The 18,523-nt window shown below is 39.8% G+C and overlaps 2 protein-coding genes across 2 annotated transcripts in view; one reads left to right on the top strand and one right to left on the bottom strand.

The window, feature by feature from the left end:
• ndor1 (NADPH dependent diflavin oxidoreductase 1) overlaps positions 1-15,732 on the bottom strand; it is a 66,943-nt gene extending 51,211 nt beyond the window's left edge. The window contains exon 1 of the mRNA XM_070988355.1: positions 15,718-15,732. The gene's annotated coding sequence lies outside the window, so the exon portion shown is untranslated. The remainder of the gene's footprint in view (positions 1-15,717) is intronic.
• The window catches only part of lmo4a (LIM domain only 4a), a 29,982-nt gene that overhangs the window by 6,641 nt on the left and 4,818 nt on the right, over positions 1-18,523 (top strand). Inside the window, exons 2-4 of the mRNA XM_070988358.1 lie at positions 3,740-3,987; positions 13,803-13,899; positions 14,028-14,186. Coding sequence (XP_070844459.1) covers positions 3,746-3,987; positions 13,803-13,899; positions 14,028-14,186 — 498 coding nt within the window. The 5' untranslated portion in view covers positions 3,740-3,745. The remainder of the gene's footprint in view (positions 1-3,739; positions 3,988-13,802; positions 13,900-14,027; positions 14,187-18,523) is intronic.

Raw genomic sequence — 18,523 nt, 5'->3', positions numbered from 1 at the left:
GCAGACTCAGCCTGCTAATTGATTTCACGGCTGGTGTTGTGCTGCCCAAAGGAATCTGGCACTGAAGACATGAAATAAATGGGAAAAACAGCAAGTCTATTGAGGCACAGGGTGACATAAGACAGCATAAATGTAGTTAACCAGTCCCATTTATTGCTTACAATTCAGTTGTCACACTGCTGATGGCCGAGTAAAGTCAGAGGTTGAGCTTTGTGATGACTTCAGCCATATGAATCAGTTCAGTCAGATAAATTCAGTCCTCGAGTTGCAACAGTCAAGTGCTCTGACACTAGTATAGTGTTAAGTGAATCTTAACATACAGACTGATGTGATCTCTCACATCATGTATGTAATTATATAAAGATATAAAGCTATAGTGTTAGTATGTATTTAGGGACAGTCTCTTTGGTTGTGTGTTTATGAACGCTGGCAGTAACTGTCACAGTAACATTTCAGATAGGAGCTCCCTGCACCAGCTTCTCAGCCCGCTCTGTTTGTAGACTGTGTGTACTATTCATAAATACAGTGCACCTATCAGTTAAAGGAGTAGTTAGATCTTTTTGGAAATATACTTATTGCTTTCTTGCTGAGAGTTAGATGAGAGGATCAGATTTCTAAAAATACTGAACTATTCCTTAAAGTAAACTGAGTGATTATTCTAGCACAGATGCTGAAGAGTCATTCATGTTTTACCAGCCATGGACTCGTATGATAAAGCAAAATTAATGGCAGTTGTAGATTTGAAGGTTTGTGGTAAGCATGGCGAAAGTTCCTTTGTGTCTGCTTGTTCATTCCTATTGAGATCACTTCGTCTGTGAAGTGTTGGCTGTGGCCAGTTTCTGTTACTAATGTCTGAGCTGCCCTCCTAAAGGCTTTAGTTGTGATCCCCAGGAAGGCCTTGTGTCACAGTTCCTTCCTTTTCACATTGCAAACCTGCATGGCCTCACACATGCAGACCCAGTGCAGTTTAGGTGGACTTGTTCCAGCATCTTGTCAGTGCATTTAGAATTGTTTAGTAGTGCCAAAAGACAGAATAAGTGGAAGTCCAGCTGTCTGTCACTGATACATAAAGCTAAGTTCTCTTCCCTCTCAGTCCATCAGGGTTGTACTGATTTAACGCTCTCTCTCCTGGACTGATTTTGATCAGCTCAGGGAATGTGCTGATAATGAGTACTGTTGTGATGCCAGTGCTCTCCTTTTCTATTCTTTCATATCATCATATAAAATGATGGAATAGCTTGCCAAGACGACGTGCTTCTTTTTGAGTAACTTTCTGAAAAACAGATCAGTTCCTACGCTGAGAGTAATTCTAACATTCTGACATGATCGCACAGGTTTATTTGAACACAGAGTTCACTAAACGTTACTGAATCAACTCATTTCCTACAAGCAGATCAAGTCCTCTTCCTGGTTTTAGAAACCCAAATGGCTGTAGTACTCTGATAATATGTACTGTGATACGTAAGTAAGTAGTCAAGAAAACAAAAATGTGATGATAAATGGATTTTTTAAATCTTTCAATAAATTGTTGAATGGATTTTAATCAATAAAGTGAACTAAAAGTGAAAGTCTGACACCAGTAGAGCACAGGGTATTTCAGTCACTCCTGTCCTCCATCACTGCTGAACATAAGATAAAGCAGGTCAAGTTTAGGAGTAAATTCTCCAGTAAATCAACTAAACTGCGTTCATCTTTAACTGCTGAGGTAACTGCCCTAAATTTATACACCATATATGAAACATATGGGCAGCGATGGACCAGAGACTTGGATACACGTGATATGAATAACCAGATGTCTCATGTTCCAAGAAAACATGTTCCAATATGATCAAAATCAGGACCTTTAGTTTTTGTCGACTTGATATATGCACTGTAAAAGTTGGTAAGGGGCAGAATATTAGGAACACCTTAAAGTGATTTCAGCCTCTAAAAAGTCATTTGAAATAATTACTTAATTAAAAATTTAAGGCCAATGAAGGGAACATCAGGATTTAAGTGGTTTAATTTGAATGTTTAATTTGTGAATTGTATAGCTAGACTCACTTTTTCAGAACATTCAAAAGATCAGCTCATTCATGAAAAAGCCGTCACTAATAGGAAGGTTTGGTCGCGGTGCATGAGGCTGACTTGGTTTTCTTTACACGATGTTCCTGTGGCTGATTAGAGCCAGGTGTCTGCCCGACAGAATGAAGGTACTAAGGGCAGGCTGCTTTACTACAGACGACCAGCTGCTGCAATCTCAAATAATCTTGTGAGAAGGCGAGTCGTAAAGCTAAACTTGCCCTTGCTGAAATTAGATGCTCTCAAGGACAAATTGTGCTGCTGTTGCTCATTTGGAAAATGAAATCTAGCCCTGCAATTATTTTATGTTGTTGTTGGCGCTAATTATAAATCATGGAAGCGGCTGAAGAGGCAGTGTTGCTGACTCATTGCTGAGCAGCACACACTGCCATGATTGTGCTCTGTGTGATTCAAAAGCAATATTATTCACAGCTATGCATGAAATCAGTTCAGGTTTGAAGTGGGAAAATGAAGAAAGCAGGAATACAGTGAACACTGCCTGACGGCATGAGTAACACTGTGTCCCCCAACAGATACAGTAACTGTATTCATGAGCATGTACTTTGAAACCATTTTACAATGTTTGGATTTTGTTTCCATGACGTTTGAGAGAGAAGATGAATAACCGTGCAGCTGAATCAAATCAGCTACATTTCCAGGGAGTGTGGGCCTCTGCGTCCTGTCATAGAGCAGACATAACATTTGGTGAAGGGCTAAATGCTGCACAGCTTCAAAGAGCGTCCTCTTGGGAAGTATTATCAAGTTAAAATAGGAGTTAGGACAGAATTTTCAACTTGTTTGTTTGGTGTAAAACAGCACTCTCTGATGGAAGTGTGTGTGTGTGTGTGTGTGTGTGTGTGTGCGTGCGTGCGTGCGTGCGTGCGTGCGTGCGTGCGTGCGTGCGTGCTTCCTGTTGGGGTCTCACATTCCCATAACCCCACAAGTAAATAGCCCCAAGTTTTCACCAGGAATTTCCAAAACCAATCGATCTGATCTGGTGCCAAGAGCCACATTTGGGAGTACAGGGCTGTGTTCCTCCTGTCTCTTATACCTCTCTTTACATTCCTAGTAGAGTAACTGTACAGCATCGGAGTGATATATGGAGAATAAGATGAAGTTTGAATTCATTGTGGGCTTAATTCATTTATTAGGGCTATACCTGAATCTGTAAAATTTGATTCCACTTGGAGTCTTCAGGCTGATGAGGTGGGTGACCTCAGTGTTTAAATGTGTCATCTAATAATGATACTCAACTTTACTTTTTGTTTCTTCAATACATGTGACCTACAATGATGAGAAATATGTTTCCAGTGTACCTGTAGAGCAGCTGCATCATACTGAACTCCTTTATGTTTTTTCTTATGTTTAAGACTTATGTTTTTATGCCTTTGTTCATTATGTGTCATGTGAAAGCATCATTTTTTCCACACAGAAAGATGAAGAGTGTGGCTCATGCTCATAGCTCAGCTGAAGAATCAGTCCTGTTGAATAGTAGAGTTTGCTGAGAGTATCAGAGATAAGAAAAAAAGTCCCGCCTCGCTCACTGTCCTTCACCTCCCACTGTTAGTTTTGAGACGAGACCCTTCGTAAGTGTTCCCACTAAATGATTTTCTTTACTTTTCCACTGTCCTGCCTTAATTGTTTATCCTCTCTCCTCTACCTCTTGTCCTGTGTTCAGGTTGCTATGGTGAACAGCAGGGTGGAGGCACCCACAGTGGCAGTGATGGGTGGCGGTGGGGGGGCAGCGGGCAGGTCATGTGCCGGATGTGGCGGTCGAATCGCAGACCGCTTCCTGCTCTTCTCCATGGAGCGGTACTGGCACACACGATGCCTCAAGTGCTCCTGCTGCCACGCTCAGCTGGGGGAGTACAGCAGCACCTGCTACAGTAAAGGAGGCATGATCCTCTGCAAGAACGACTACATCAGGTGAGCCCCTGTCATCTTTATAGACAGGGCCTATGAAATGATGGAGCATGTCCATCACATCCATCACGTCCAAGCTGACGTCTTCTAATTGCTTGTTTTCTCCAGCCAACAGTCCAAAACGCAAAGATATTCAGTTTACTGTCCCATAAGACAAACAAAAGCAGTAAATCCTCACAATTGAGAAGATGGAACAAGGTACTGCGAGGCCATTTTAGCTGAATCATTTAGCAAATTATTTGTTGATTTATTTTCTGTCAGCTTCCTAATCAAAACAATCAATTCATTCACTTTTCTGAATTAAATGTAACACTGATTTGAATTTGTTTTCTCAAATATTGAAGACAGCGAATACATTCATGATAAACATCACTGATTATGGCAATGAAATTGTCATACTGACGTACCAAAGGTCTGAAATACATGCATGGATAACTGTTCATCACACAGAACGCTTACGTTTCATTAAAATCAAAAGCAGCTCAAAGAGAAGACGTAAGGGTGAGAGATTCATCATACTGAGAATGATTCCAAAGTGAATGCAAACAATGAAGCTCATGTTAAAGATGGTCATGGTAAACACAAGCATGCCAGCTTGTGCCTGTGTTTTGTGTTTGTAGACAGTGTGCCATTTAGTGTCTATGAGGTGGATTGGTGTAACACAGATGGGCATTTTGTGGGTTTCCACGTCTCTGGGGCAAACACAGGGCTGGATGTGGAAAGCCACAGCTTGAGGCCTGCTGAGGAGGAGCTAAGACACAGCAGACTTTGTATATCAGGCCAGTAATAATACAGTGGCTTTTCAGGACCTCTCATGAAATAAAGCTCATACTGTACACTCAGATTACACCACCATCTGCAACAAGATGCACTGCATAGTCATGAGAGGTCTGTGTTTGGAGAAATGTCACATTTAGCCCACAAGTTAAATGATTAGCAATACAGATGTTTATTCAGGTGCATGTCAAAATGCTGCTGCGTTCCTCCACAGTACAGGTCGTAATGTAGGTTGTAGATGTGGGTTCGTGTTGTATTTGTGACCAGCCTGAGGTTGAGCTTCAAACTCATGTGATCAGAGGAGCCAGAGGGCCAGCTCAGTTTTGTTATGGACACTTCATTATGGTATTTAACTCATTTGAATGTTCTTGAGAATTCATATGAACATCATATTCAGTGATGCACTTATTGACTTTGTCTTTGCACACGTAAATCAAAATGATTTTTCCTGTTTTTTTGTCAGCTCTTTGGTTGTCCTTCTGCAAGCACACACTAGAGGTGTGGTGATATACCAATTTTACCATTTCAAACATACTGATGGCAACAGAAGAGCCAACAATTTCTACCTAACTCTATCTATTTCCCTTTAATTTAGCAATGACTGGGCCCAGTCGTCTCCTTTTTATCAGACTTCACAGAATGTTTTGTCATTTATTATAAAGCTGGACTAGTTCCTAAAGGTTGGAAACTGTAATCTTCATAATGATGACATTACATGTAATATTGCCTCTGAATTTCCCAATCTCAATCCTTTGATTCTAAGCAACATGTAACTGGCTCTACACACATGGATGCGCACACTCTGGACTTTGTTTTTACACATGGCATAGACATTGAATATGTTGGCCATAAGGATTTATGTGTCAGTCACCACATGTATTTTATTTTTGACATTTGCTTTCCATTGGAGTCTCAGCCTTTCTGCCATATGAGGTGCGTTTGTTTCATAAATAAGGCTACAGCTGTCAGTTTCTCTATGGTGGTTGACAGCAATATTGTTTTAAAGGATGGAAGCGTGGACACTTTAGTTCAATCATTTAATCATTTGCTGCTCCTCTGTGTTGGATAAAGTGGTCTCTGTGAAACTTCCCCTTCAGTTTTAGATGGTAATTTCCCCTGTTTTGGGAAATATGGCGTAAAGTAAGAACTGCCACAGCTTTAATTTTACTTTCAGTTTTCACATGTGAAAGCAGAGAGCTGAGAAGCTGGCTGGAGCTTGAGGTTCATGTCCACCATGAAGACCAAATCACACCGACACTTTGGAACAGTTTTACTTTATCCAGTGATAGCACAGCAGCAACAAGGCACTCCACAAATTCTCCTTCTGAATGAGGTTTCAGATTCTTAGCTATTAGCTCACTCACCACAAAACTTGCCCGCATAATAGAGATCGACCGATATGGATTTTTGGGGGCCAATACCGATTATTAATAATCAAGCCAAACTGATAGCCGATATTTAGAACCGATATTCGTTTGCAGTAAAAATGAAAATTTTGGTGTTAAAATTTAGATTAACACACCTGGGACTAGAATGAATACAGTATACTGTTTGTTTGTTTTGTGTACACTGAAAAAAAAAAAAAAGATCTTAAGTTTTTGTAAGATAACACAAACACAAAATCTTAATTGAAATGCCTTTAAGTGTAATTATTTTAAAATAAAAAGTGATGATTAATGATTCCTTTCCCTTTCCCTTAATGATTAAGAGCAAACCAATAAAGATGGTGGCAGGAACCTTGGCTCACTACATTTGATAGCCTTAGTAGTTACTTTTCAGATTAAATTTTTACATAAAACAGCATAATGAGTAAATAAAGATTAAACTTTCAGGGGTTCCCAGAGTTTTTCACCTATAGTTCCTTATTTATTATTCTATTTATTTATATATATTTAGAGTAATAAAGGCATATTCTGAATCTCAGAACAGTAGGCTAGATGTAAACTCATGTGCTTATACTGTATGTCGTATGACATAAATAAGAATGAGGCACTTCGCAACTGTAAATGCAAACAATAAAGACTTCATTACGCACGTGAGTTGTAGACGCGACGGTAAATTTATTGATTGAAAAGAAAACACACTGAGAATAATCTCCTCGACGTGTGCTCTCTGCCTGGCTCATATCCCTGGACTTTACGAGTGACAGGCAAAAAGACGATCATTTAACACCAGTACTTAAGTTGCTGCACCATAGTGTAGTGAGAGCACGAGCGCTGAGGGAGAGGCGACTGCAAACAAACAAGGACATGTTAGCGTGTAGTACTGTTAAACTTATTGGCTATAATCAATCAGTGTTGTTCATTGATAAACCAGGAGCCGCCCACCGCAGTGAAGTTAGTTTTAAGTTGGATATTCGACAGACATTCGCTCCTAAGGCACTCCATGTAAAAAATTAATAAGAATTATTTGGAGATTTAAAATGTAAAACCAAGAGGTGTATCTCATGCAGCCAGTGGAGTACTATCATCCCACACTGATTTTGAGTCAATTGGTCAAATGACCTGGGAGCTATTGAGCTAAAATGCTAATATTTCCATATGAAAAATTAATAAAAAATTATAAAAGGTGTAAAATGTAAAACCAAGAGGTGTATCTCATGCAGCCAGTGGAGTGCCATAATCCCACACTGATTTTGAGTCCTTTGGTCACATGACCTGGTAGCTATTGAGCTGAACTTCTAATGTAAATTAATGAAAAATTACAAAACGATGTAAAATGTAAAAAGAATAGCCTAACTAGAAACGATGGGGGAAAAAAAATCATACAAAAAAGTGCGACAAAATCTCACTTGTCAATGGACTCAAAATCAGTGTGGAATGATGGTACTCTGTACTCTTGTGACTTCTGTGTTCTGGTAGTACTGCACTTGGGTCCTAGACCAACCTGTTACATGCCTTCTTTATCCATTAAAAAAGCATCATGAATGATACCTGTACTTTTTGTGCATAGTAGGGCAGGGGTAATGTTCAGAGGGGTGTGCGATGTTGGTGGCTACCGCAGGCCCAGTATATCTGTGCCCCAGTTCATGGCCATTAAGTAATGTGCACTTTCAAAAATCTTTTTAACTGTTGGCAGTTTGTTTATAGTTCACCGTTGGATATGGTTCACTGTACACTTTGATAGTCCAAGACAAAGATAATGGTGTCATTTTACTGAAATTCAGTATTTCAGGATAAATAGTTTATATATTTGAATTCTTTGGCCATAATAACTTAAAGATTTGATGCCATCACACATCATTGTAGGCACTGTTATAGAAATAAATTACAGCCACAAAGTATAAATCCACACAATCAAAAATGAGCTGCAAACATGTTTGAAGTATGGTTGTAAAGCAAAAAACTGGACTGAAGTTTTTACTGATCCACTGCTTCCAACTTGCTTTAAGCGCACACAGAGGCCTGACAGGTGTTCCTTATCCAGCCCCAAACCAGCTAGAAAACCTCTGATTTAAATTAGCTGAACTCTCTGCTACACTGTGTACGTTGAATGGCCGGCTCACTTCTGAATCAGGGTTTATTCTCAATTTCCTGTTCAACTGCTCTTACTTTCATTTGCTCAATTATCATCAAAGGGTAGTGTGGATTGCTGCTTTAGTAGACCTTTGTATTTTGAATAAGATGTAATTGTTTATTGTGGCAGTTTTTTTCTGCATGTGTGTGTTAGTTGTGTCAGGCTAGGACTTACTACTGTTGAGCTGCCACTTGGCATTTATTGAGTTTTTTTGGCAGCAATGCACTTGTAAATTAACATAAAATGGCTTACAGTGGAAGTCAGTTGGTCCCTCTAATTCTGAGACCACCTCAGTGGCCAACACAGCTGCTTCCTGGACAACAATGTAGCACTGTATGGCATGATGAAAACCCATTACACGTGTGTATTCTGTCTAAGTTAGTTGCTGACCTAAGACATGGTTCAGGTCAGGTCCTCAGATTCTCACTCTTCATGGCAGTAAAGCAGGATGAGCTGTAACTGAGCCTGTAGAGGTGTGTGTCTGTGTGTTTGGGGGGTGGGGGTGGGGGGGTTAATTAAGGAGAACAGGAATCCTCTCATGCGTGTTCATTAAATCACTGTTTGGATTAAGATAAAAAATTCATTACTCTGTGCAGTCATTGAAAGAGGGGAGAGAGAGCTCCCAAACTAGTCAAGTAAATGTCACAGGGCATCAGTTTCACAAGAGGCTGTAATGATGACAGAGGCTTCCTATTAAAACTTCTGCAGTTCAGGTGCTGACATGCCTGCAGCCTCTGATGGAGGAGCACTGACTGCTGCTGTGTGCTGCCACATTCAAAGTGCACAGAGTTGACTTCTTCGGAGAGGTTTTTATGTGTATCAATGTTTGTTAAATGTGCTTTTGTTTGGGAACATTGCTAAAAGCTTCAGGAGTTTTGATTCAGAATTGATGTGCTGCGTATCAGAAAATGCACCAAATGTCTTAAGAGTTAAACATCACCAGTTTTTTTTTAATTTTTATTTTGACTTTTCTGACTAAGGTTCAGATGCCAGAATGTTGGGGGTGTTTCTGTTAGATTCAAATAAAATTTGAAGGCCTGTAAATAATGCCCACAACCTCAAAGTGCCACAAATCCACATGGCTGAGATTTCTATGGCAGCACATTAACCATAGCATACAGCAGTGAAGGTAACTGACAAATCCCTTAGACATGAACTATGACAGGCTTTCACAACACTCAGTAAATGTAGCTGCACCACATTTAACCCAGCAAGACAGTGGGAATGACCTACAATTTATATATCTATTTTTAAGATATGTGGATGTTTTTTATGTTGATGACATTGTATAACGGCATTACAAAAACAAAAAGGATACTCCAGTCAAAACATGGTTATACCTGTCACTCTATTAAGAAAGATATCTAAAAAAAAACCCAGATCTGTTTATTAGCTCCAAATAGAATGATGTATAGGTCTGCATGTGTTTTGGAATGAGTAAACTGCCTCAAAATATAGGTTAATTAGTAGGAGTAATGTGATTCATTCTTAGAGTTAGGTAGGATTAGGCTTGTCAACAGCATTTATTTGGCGGAAAAACTCAAAGTATAATATAGACAAACAATAATCAGTGTACTGTGGGGCATGTCTATCAAGTACATTTACCTACAGCAGCAACAAACACGCAGGCCTCACACTTAACTGTGACAATAAAACCAGCTGATCTTGTGTAGCAGTATGAAGTGTGGAGATAACATTCAGCCTGGCTATGCAAGAGAACACAAAAGGCAACATGAAAAAACGGTTTCCCACACCCAACCTATTACTCTGGTTATTTAATTGGCTTCAAATGAGGCTTAATGTTCACACAGTTCTCTTGACTGTCTCTTAATAACACTAAATTCAACAGGCAACTTGTAGGTTCTCAGTTTGAAGTCGGTATCGATCCATCCTTTAGCTTTAGTTTTGAAATGAATTTTTGTATTGGCCCTCAAAGCACTCCAAAATATAATGATTAGGGCACTCTTACAGCCTAATAGTTTTCCAGTTGTTGATGTCTTTCAACATCAAAAAGACTGTTTGTGTCTCTCTGCTGATGACAGCCCAGCCGGATGCATAATTTCTGTCCATCCATCTATACATATGTCCCATTCTCAGGAACACCTTGAGGGAATTTCTTTAGGAATTTAGCACAAACTTCCACTTAGGCTCAAGGATGAACTGATTAGATTTTGGTGGTCAAAGTTCAAAGTGACTGCAACCTGTGTCCCATTCTTGTGAACATGATATCTCGGGAACAGCTTGAGGGAATGTCTTCACATTTGGCAGCAGTAAATATGCATACCAAAAAATGGATCTCCTCTCCTCCATCTTGAACTCTCCTGAACAGTAGTTCAGGACATGATGCAAGTTAGAAAGGCTGATGCACAGGTAGACATAGAGCTCTCACAACATTGCCAGCTGCGTGTGTGCCTTGTGCCATAGAAATGGAACATAGATGAATTGGGCCACGAAGTAAAAGCTGACCATATGTCAGGTTCTTACAGCACATCAAAAGGCACTGAAGGTTATGCCTAATATTTGTGCAATGAAATTTTCCCTTTGATGCCTTCACTGCCTGTGTGAGCATTCCTTTTCCACTGTCATGATGATTAAAGGCAAGATTGAAGCATTCATGCCTGCTCCGTTTGCCTAACAGCTATTGTATTGTCAACATGGCTGTGAATTCCTTCGCCGATTTGTAAATTTGTCCAATAGTGATAAAAATACTGTAACACATTATAGCTGAATGTACTTATTCTGTGGTCAGGGACAGGTATTTTGAATGGCTGGACATTTCCGTTTCGGCAGATATGTCTAATGAGATTTAACTATTATTACAGGACGATGAGGCTCAGCAGGGTCTGTGGTCATTTCAGTGTTGCACACTTGAATAATGACTGGCCAGAATCTTCTATTAAAGTATATGTAATTTTATATCACAGTAACGCTGTATATCATGGTATACTAATTGTTCTGTAAATGAATTAAGAGGTTTAAATAACCATGCTGAACTGTGCTTCAGCACTTTGAATTATTTTCTTTAATATGGAACTTGCATACAAAAACAGCTACTTCGCATGAGACAAGACTTGAGTTTAAAAACAAAAGACTCAAAACAGTAAAATTAACTTTTTCAAAATGGAGCATTCAAGGTTCCAAATGAGAACAACAGATGCAGTAGAGCTGCATTATCTCCACCAACTGTCGCTGTCAGGTCATGAGAGAACGTGGTGAGCAGTCCTGCTGAAGAAATCGCCTGACCTTGACATCTTACATCTGGCCTCAGTATAATCTAAATAAATGAGTTACATAAAAATGTGCACCCTGTACAGTTGTCATGGATGGAGAAAGTAGCGGCAGAGGTCTCAACCATTTTTTTTGTTCAAAGCTGTAAGTGTATTTGTTTCTGCTGTAAAGTTTAGTGTTTTTAAAAAAGTGGTCCATGGGGATTGACTCACTTTTGGAGCCAACCCGAAGTCGCCATTTGAGGAACTGCAGCTTTTGGTGCTTCATTTTTCAGCCCCAGTGGTTGCTGCTTGAGTTAACCTAACAGCAATAATCACAGTAACGAATCATAAAGCTGCTATCTTCATACTACACTCAGACTATGTACTTCCTGGACCTGTTACATGGACCTGTTACATTAGCATAACACCCGCACTAATGCCACATCTGTTTCTTGGTCTTTCTTGGATCAAAGTCTGGTCTGAACTGTGTGTTTACTCTGCTTTACTTATTATATTGTTTACTTATTTATTATTTCTTGCTTTTTTTCTGATACTTCTTGCTATTGTGTCTGTCCCCTTTGCTGCTGTAAAACTGCAGATTTCCACTCTGTGGGGTTAATAATGGATTATCTTATTTTTTCTTAATATCATTGGATATTAAACCCTTGCATGGCCTTTTTATTATGTTCTTTAGCCAATTAGGGATAGTGTCTTTGTCTAACTTACCATGTGGTAAGTACTGACACATCTTAACCCTGGTGTACCAATAGTGTTGTTTTTGGGAGCCTGTTTTAATTTTAGTCTTAGTCTAGTCTTTGTGTCAAGCTGTCATTTTAGTTTTTATTAATTTTAGTCACGTTCATACTCTTTTTAGTCTAGTCAAGTTTCAGTCGACTAAAAGTCAGAGCATTTTAGTCTTATTTCAGTCAGAATTATTGGTGACTATTTTCGTCTAGTTTTAGTTGATGAAAACTGATGACATTTTAGTCTAGTTTTAGTCAATGAAAATTGTAGTCTCTTTTTAGTAATGCAGTTCTGTTTAACCCAGTCAATATAGTATCTAGTAGTATAGACGAAACCAAAATTTTCTTTTAGTCAAACTCATTTCACAATTCAAACAAGGTTGTCTTATTATTATATTGTTACCTTATAGACTCAAGAATACATCCATTCCACACACGAAGACGCTCTGATTTGAATTCACAACATATTTATTTTACCAACCAGAGCCGGCTGGCCGGCCATCGGTCCGGTTCTCTGTGTCAGCTGTCTGTCGTTAACGTTAACCTACCGCAGCTGCATCTTCTAAATAACGCCGCGAGTGGGAACTAATGCCGTGACGTCGCCTGCGACTGCGCAGTGCGACCTGATGCAGCCCCTGAAGTGAGACACAGGAAACATAAATACTGCAAAATACTAAAAACGACGCAACTAAACAAACGAAATAATGTTAGAACATTTCGTCTCGTTTCATTTTAGTCAACGAAAATGAAGAAACATTTTAGCAGAGTTTTTATTTTGTAAACCACATTTAGTCTCGTTTTTATTCGTCAACGATATTGCATTATGTATGTAATTGTAGTTATCGTCACATGACCAGCATTTACGTTGCGTCTCCTCTCGTTTTCGTCATGTGATAAAGGTTCGTTGACGACAGTATTTAGTCATAATTTTCGTTGACAAAAGCAACTATATTTACCAAGAAGACCAGATGCTACTGTGGGAAAGTCAGCTAGGTTAATATGAGGTAGCCAAACCTGTGTCTCATCAAGATCACAGAGTTCTGGAAAAAAAATGCAGTTTGGTTACTTGTTTGAATAAAGAGTCATTTTATAAAGTAACAAATGGGTGTCTGGTTCCAGGAACAGTTTTCCAAATCTAAATTAGCAATTTAACACCACCTAAATTCTATCTTTTGATGAACTACTTACTTTCCAGGCTCGACAGATGGCTGTATAATTTTGTAATTTGCTCCTTTAGAAAGAACAGCAGATCTGTTTGAATCCCTGTCAGTCACAATAGATCTCAATGGTTTAAAGTGTTCCCTTCTGCCACACATTCCACTACTCTGCTGTCTATCCATATACTCAGCACGTTCCAGTCGAAGTTTCACAAAAATATGGCTGAGGACATTGTTTCCATTGGAGTTTGGGGATTTGATGAGGGTGATAGTGGTGACATCCTCACACAAAATGAGTCAGATGGTCTTGAAATGTTTAGTACCTGTCAAAAACATTAGACACCAAAGTTGTACATTTGGAGTTGTGAGGCCATGTTATGTTTATAACAGACTTGCCCCCATGGATTCATTTACAGGCTGTTTGGACACAGTGGAGCCTGCAGTGCATGTGGACAGTCTATACCTGCTAGTGAGATGGTGATGCGAGCACAAGGCAACGTTTACCACCTTAAGGTGAGTGTGATTATTTAATTGCCACAGCACTCACATTGCCACATCGTCATGCTGTTATCAGTGAGCTCATCTTGATATTAACTTCATAATAATTACAGTTGCCTTTGTTGCTCTCTTTTTTCCCCTAGTGCTTTACCTGTGCGACCTGCAGGAACCGCCTGGTTCCTGGCGACCGATTTCACTACATCAATGGGACCATCTTCTGTGAACATGACCGGCCGGGAGCAGGTCTCCTCAGTGGACATCCAACTCCACTGCAGGCCAGCAGCATGATGTCTGACCAGAAGGTGAGAGGCCATGTGATACTGATCATAATGCTACAGGGCATAGCGTGGCACTTCAGCAAATTTGGCTACTTGGAGGAAGTTAAGAAGGACATGAGGGGAAAAAAACTGAAGATGGTGCTTGTTGCTTATTGAACACTTCAGTCACAGATAATGAATGGATGATTTTTTCTATACACAGGGTGAATACATGTTGTATATATTAATGCACTGAACCTCAGACATATTACAAGGAAATATTACAAATCAGAAAAACTGTCATTAACTAATGAGTAAATTAGTAAGATAAATCAAGTCAGCATTACATCAATGAGTGCATCCATATCTTGGGATTTACATTTTCAAGGTTTACAAAACATAGATCTAATAATTTGATATAAAACAGTCCATTAGACACTCAAATTAATCCATAAAATATTAATCAAAGAAAAAAGATTGTTGTATTTTAACTTAAATGTTGTTCAGCACTCAAGGTCTGACAGGCCAGAAGAGTTTGTACAGCGCTCGGTGGCCCAGTGGTGAGCACTGTCACCGCCCAGTGCGGAGTTTGCATGCTCTCGTTGTGCTTGCGTCAGTTTCCTCTGGTTTCCCCTACCATCAAAACATTAGGTCAATTCTCCTGTCAATGCCTTCACCCAAGCCACAGTGGCTTCCCACTACTCCTCAGTGATGCAAAGAACAAATTTCACTACATTGGACTGTGGTTGTATGTAACATTAAAGAGTCTTCTTATTTCTCTATATCTTTCAAGTGAGTGTCAGCCCTAGCATCTGTCAAAGCATAGATCTTAGGTGTTGGAAACTAAGGTGCAATAAGGACAGAGGCTTGCGGACAGATAATCATGACACTGCACCACCTAAGAAGTCGTGTTTGGAGGCATTTTGACACCTGAAAAACGGTGGATTTGGTGAGCCAGATTGCTTTTTTAAAAATGCAACTGCCTCACTGTAACATTACCGCAGAAACAAATCTGAAGTCACCTCTTGTTTCTCATCAGGCAGATGAGGTACCACAAATGAACAAAACATTAACTCTACAACATATTATTAGTTAAGGATTAGACTACGGTTGTGCATTAATTAATTTGAACACATTACATTTTAGTCCTCATTTGTTCAAACTTAATAACTTAATTTTTTCAAAAATTAGACTTATGCCAGGGACACACAGGATGTGGAAGTGCCACAAAGCACCACCCGCTTCCTTTCACTGCCCATGTTAATCAGTGTTCATACAGAGTGCACTGTGGCACAAAGCTCTTAACTTCATTGTTGAGGAAGAAGTGACACCTTGCTTATCTATGCAGAATCAAATAAAAAGCTTTATATTTTTAGAGAGAAACAGCCAAGGTACTACTCTCTTGAGAATTTACCAATCACATCACTTCGCCTCCGCCTCCTGTATGTCCCCACTGTTAATTCAGGCTAATCTCAACACACCCCCTACCAAGGCAATAAAAGCACAGGTCAGTTCTTGTCCAAAATAAAGAGTTTGTTCAATTTTTCTTGACCACTAGAAAAGGTGGAAATCATACATACTGTCTTTGTCAGTCGGTCAGAATTCATAGAACTGTGGTGGACTGGACATTTTGATTAAATCAGCCCAAATTTGCTGTCAAGGTAGGTAGCAAAGGAAGGCCAGGACCCAGTTGCAGAGATGAAAAAACAAACAAGATTTATTAATCAAAGTACAAACAAAAATCACCTGAGCCAGGGAAAATGCTTTCAAGCAAAACAAACTGAAAATCACCACTGAGGGGGGAAAAGGCAACAACAAAACTGATCAAAACTTCGTGATGAACAAAAGTAGCAAAATAAAGAAAACCCAAGACTCACCAGGAAACTGGGATGCAATCTACAAATATACAAAAACCAAGGGCAACTCTGAAAAACCTCACAGTGACTAAACCAGCGATCAGTGAACAAACACACAGGAGGAGCGAGACGAGAGACGAGCAATCTACTAGGCGAGCCGCGCACTACTAGATTCCAAGAGAATCAGCACAGGAGTGGAGCATGCGGTGGCTTAAGAAGCCTAGTAGATTAGCTGATGAGGTGCAGGTGTGACTCATGAGGATGCTCCCCGAGTAGATCGGCCTGCCTCTCTCCCGCTCCAACCTGCTGAGTGGGAGTGGAAAAAGAAAACACAGTATCAGACATTGACAACAAAAAAAAGGAGAAAAAACACAGTAGCTCGAGACCACAGTCATCACATTTGCACTGCATTTCCTACAAATCTGCAAAAGAAAATGTGAATTAATGCACATTTCTATATACTACTATTATGTGAATCTTATGAATAGGGCACACTGAGATTATGATAGAAATATGACATTTCTGTTTGTTTCATATGTTATAGCATTTTTTAGCTAACACTGCAGTCAAAACTGAGCTGCAATAAGAGCATTCAGCCATGGAGATACAATCCCAAAATTGCAAGAATCACGCGAATACTAAAAATTGATCAAGTTATATTTGTTTCATTATTTATTTTATTTAAATGTATTTATTCTCACGGGCCAAGATGCAGTCTAAATTGAGAGTTTTCTGTCTACACTGCAAGAAGTGGGTTTCTGCTGTCCTGAGCCAGGAACGCAAACAATTGTGATTTTGTTGAACAGCACCTAGGCCCCCTCATAGTGACATATTGGAAGCTGGGGTGTACTGTATGGTTTAACCATGTCCTGGATTTAACATAGGCCTGAGACATTCACAGCATGGTAGGCAAGTACCACTTAGTTGAATCAGATTCAGTTATTGACGAGCGGTGAAGTGTGGAAACTTCGGTAGGTTGAAGACCAGTCAGACTAGTCAGATGGCACATGTAGGCAGACCAGCCAGAAGGAAGTTGCAGTAGTCTAAACTTGAAATAATAAGAACATGGACCAAAACCTGAGTCACCATCTTAGTGAGGAACAGATGCATCCTCCTGATGCTGTGGAACATGAATCTGTAGGTGTGGGTTGCCACAGTGATGTTGGCAGCGAAGGACAGCTGGTTATCCAGTGTCACAACCAGATTCCTGGCCGTCCAAGCCACTGACACCACAGAGTTCTCAGTGGAGAAACAAGAGAGCCGGGCACACAGATTCATCCTGCCACCTGGGTGTCAGACTGCAGAAAAGACCAAATTAGTTGTGTGTCATCTGCATAACTGTCATAGGAAAATCAATGTGAGTGAATAACAGAGCCCAGTGATTTGCTGTACAGAGAAAAGAGGAAGTGTCCAAATTTGCAAGGTTCATAAATTGCCTCCTTAAGTTAACCTGTAAGCGTAGTCCTTGAGGTAGGATGTGAATAGGAAGAATGCAGAGCCTGAGATTCCCAGTTCTTGGAGGGTGGAGGGAGGATCCGTTGGTTTACTGTGCCAAAGGCTGCAAAAGGTTCAGCAGGACGATGGCAGAGGAGAGGGAGGCAGCTGTAGCAGTCTTCAGTTCCTCTTTAGAGGGCAGTTTCCACCGAGAGGCCTGCCTTGAGTCCAGACTGGTGAGAGTCAAAAAGGTTGTTGTGGTGGAGATATGAAGAGAGTTGGGTAAAGACAGCATGCTCAAGTGCTTTGGAAAGAACCTTCAGAAGAGAGACAGGTCTGTAATTCTTTGTGTGATTGTGGGTTTATTTTAAAGAGGGTTCACTTTTGCTGCCTTAAGAGTTTGGAAAGCAAGCAGTTGTTAAAGACGTATTGATGAGTTGGTGCAGAAAAGAAGGAGGTCAGGAGCAATAGACTGAAGAAGATGTGAAGACTCTTCATCACTTCACACAAATCTGATGTTTTCATCTGCTGCTATTTTTTTTATCTCTTCAGCATGCAGTTTAAGTCAGATGCTGCATGTCCATCAAATTTTATTTTCCACTACATTTTGTTGTTTTTCAAATCAATTCACAAACGTTTCTACCTACGCATGTAAAAGTGTAAAAACTTTATTTTAAATTTTCTTGTTTTCCCCTTTGCTTTTATGCCTCCCCCCAACAACAGCTATGGCTGAAGCATTATGATTTCAGATTGTCCATCTATCCATGCATAGATAGAAAGGCAAAAGTCAGTCACCTCACAAAACAGATTTTTGACCATAACCACACAATACATTTTTGGCTCAACTCAAGAATTCTTACACTAATTAGGACAACATTTCATACAAATGTTGCATATGATAAAATTAAGTGATGACAGTTTATATTCCAAAGGTCAACCTCTCTCTGACATAATGTGCAAAAACACTTTTCTGGCCATTATTCAATATCATAACTCATAATACCATAACAGAGGGGGGAGATTGTGACCATATTTCACATTTGGTCAGACATTGAATTGGTGACACTGAGCTTGGGTACCCACATTGGCACT

Source organism: Chaetodon trifascialis, chromosome 20 (genome assembly GCF_039877785.1).
Source record: "Chaetodon trifascialis isolate fChaTrf1 chromosome 20, fChaTrf1.hap1, whole genome shotgun sequence".
NCBI classification, from domain to species: Eukaryota; Metazoa; Chordata; class Actinopteri; order Chaetodontiformes; family Chaetodontidae; genus Chaetodon; species Chaetodon trifascialis.
This window is presented reverse-complemented; position numbering and strand designations above follow the sequence as displayed.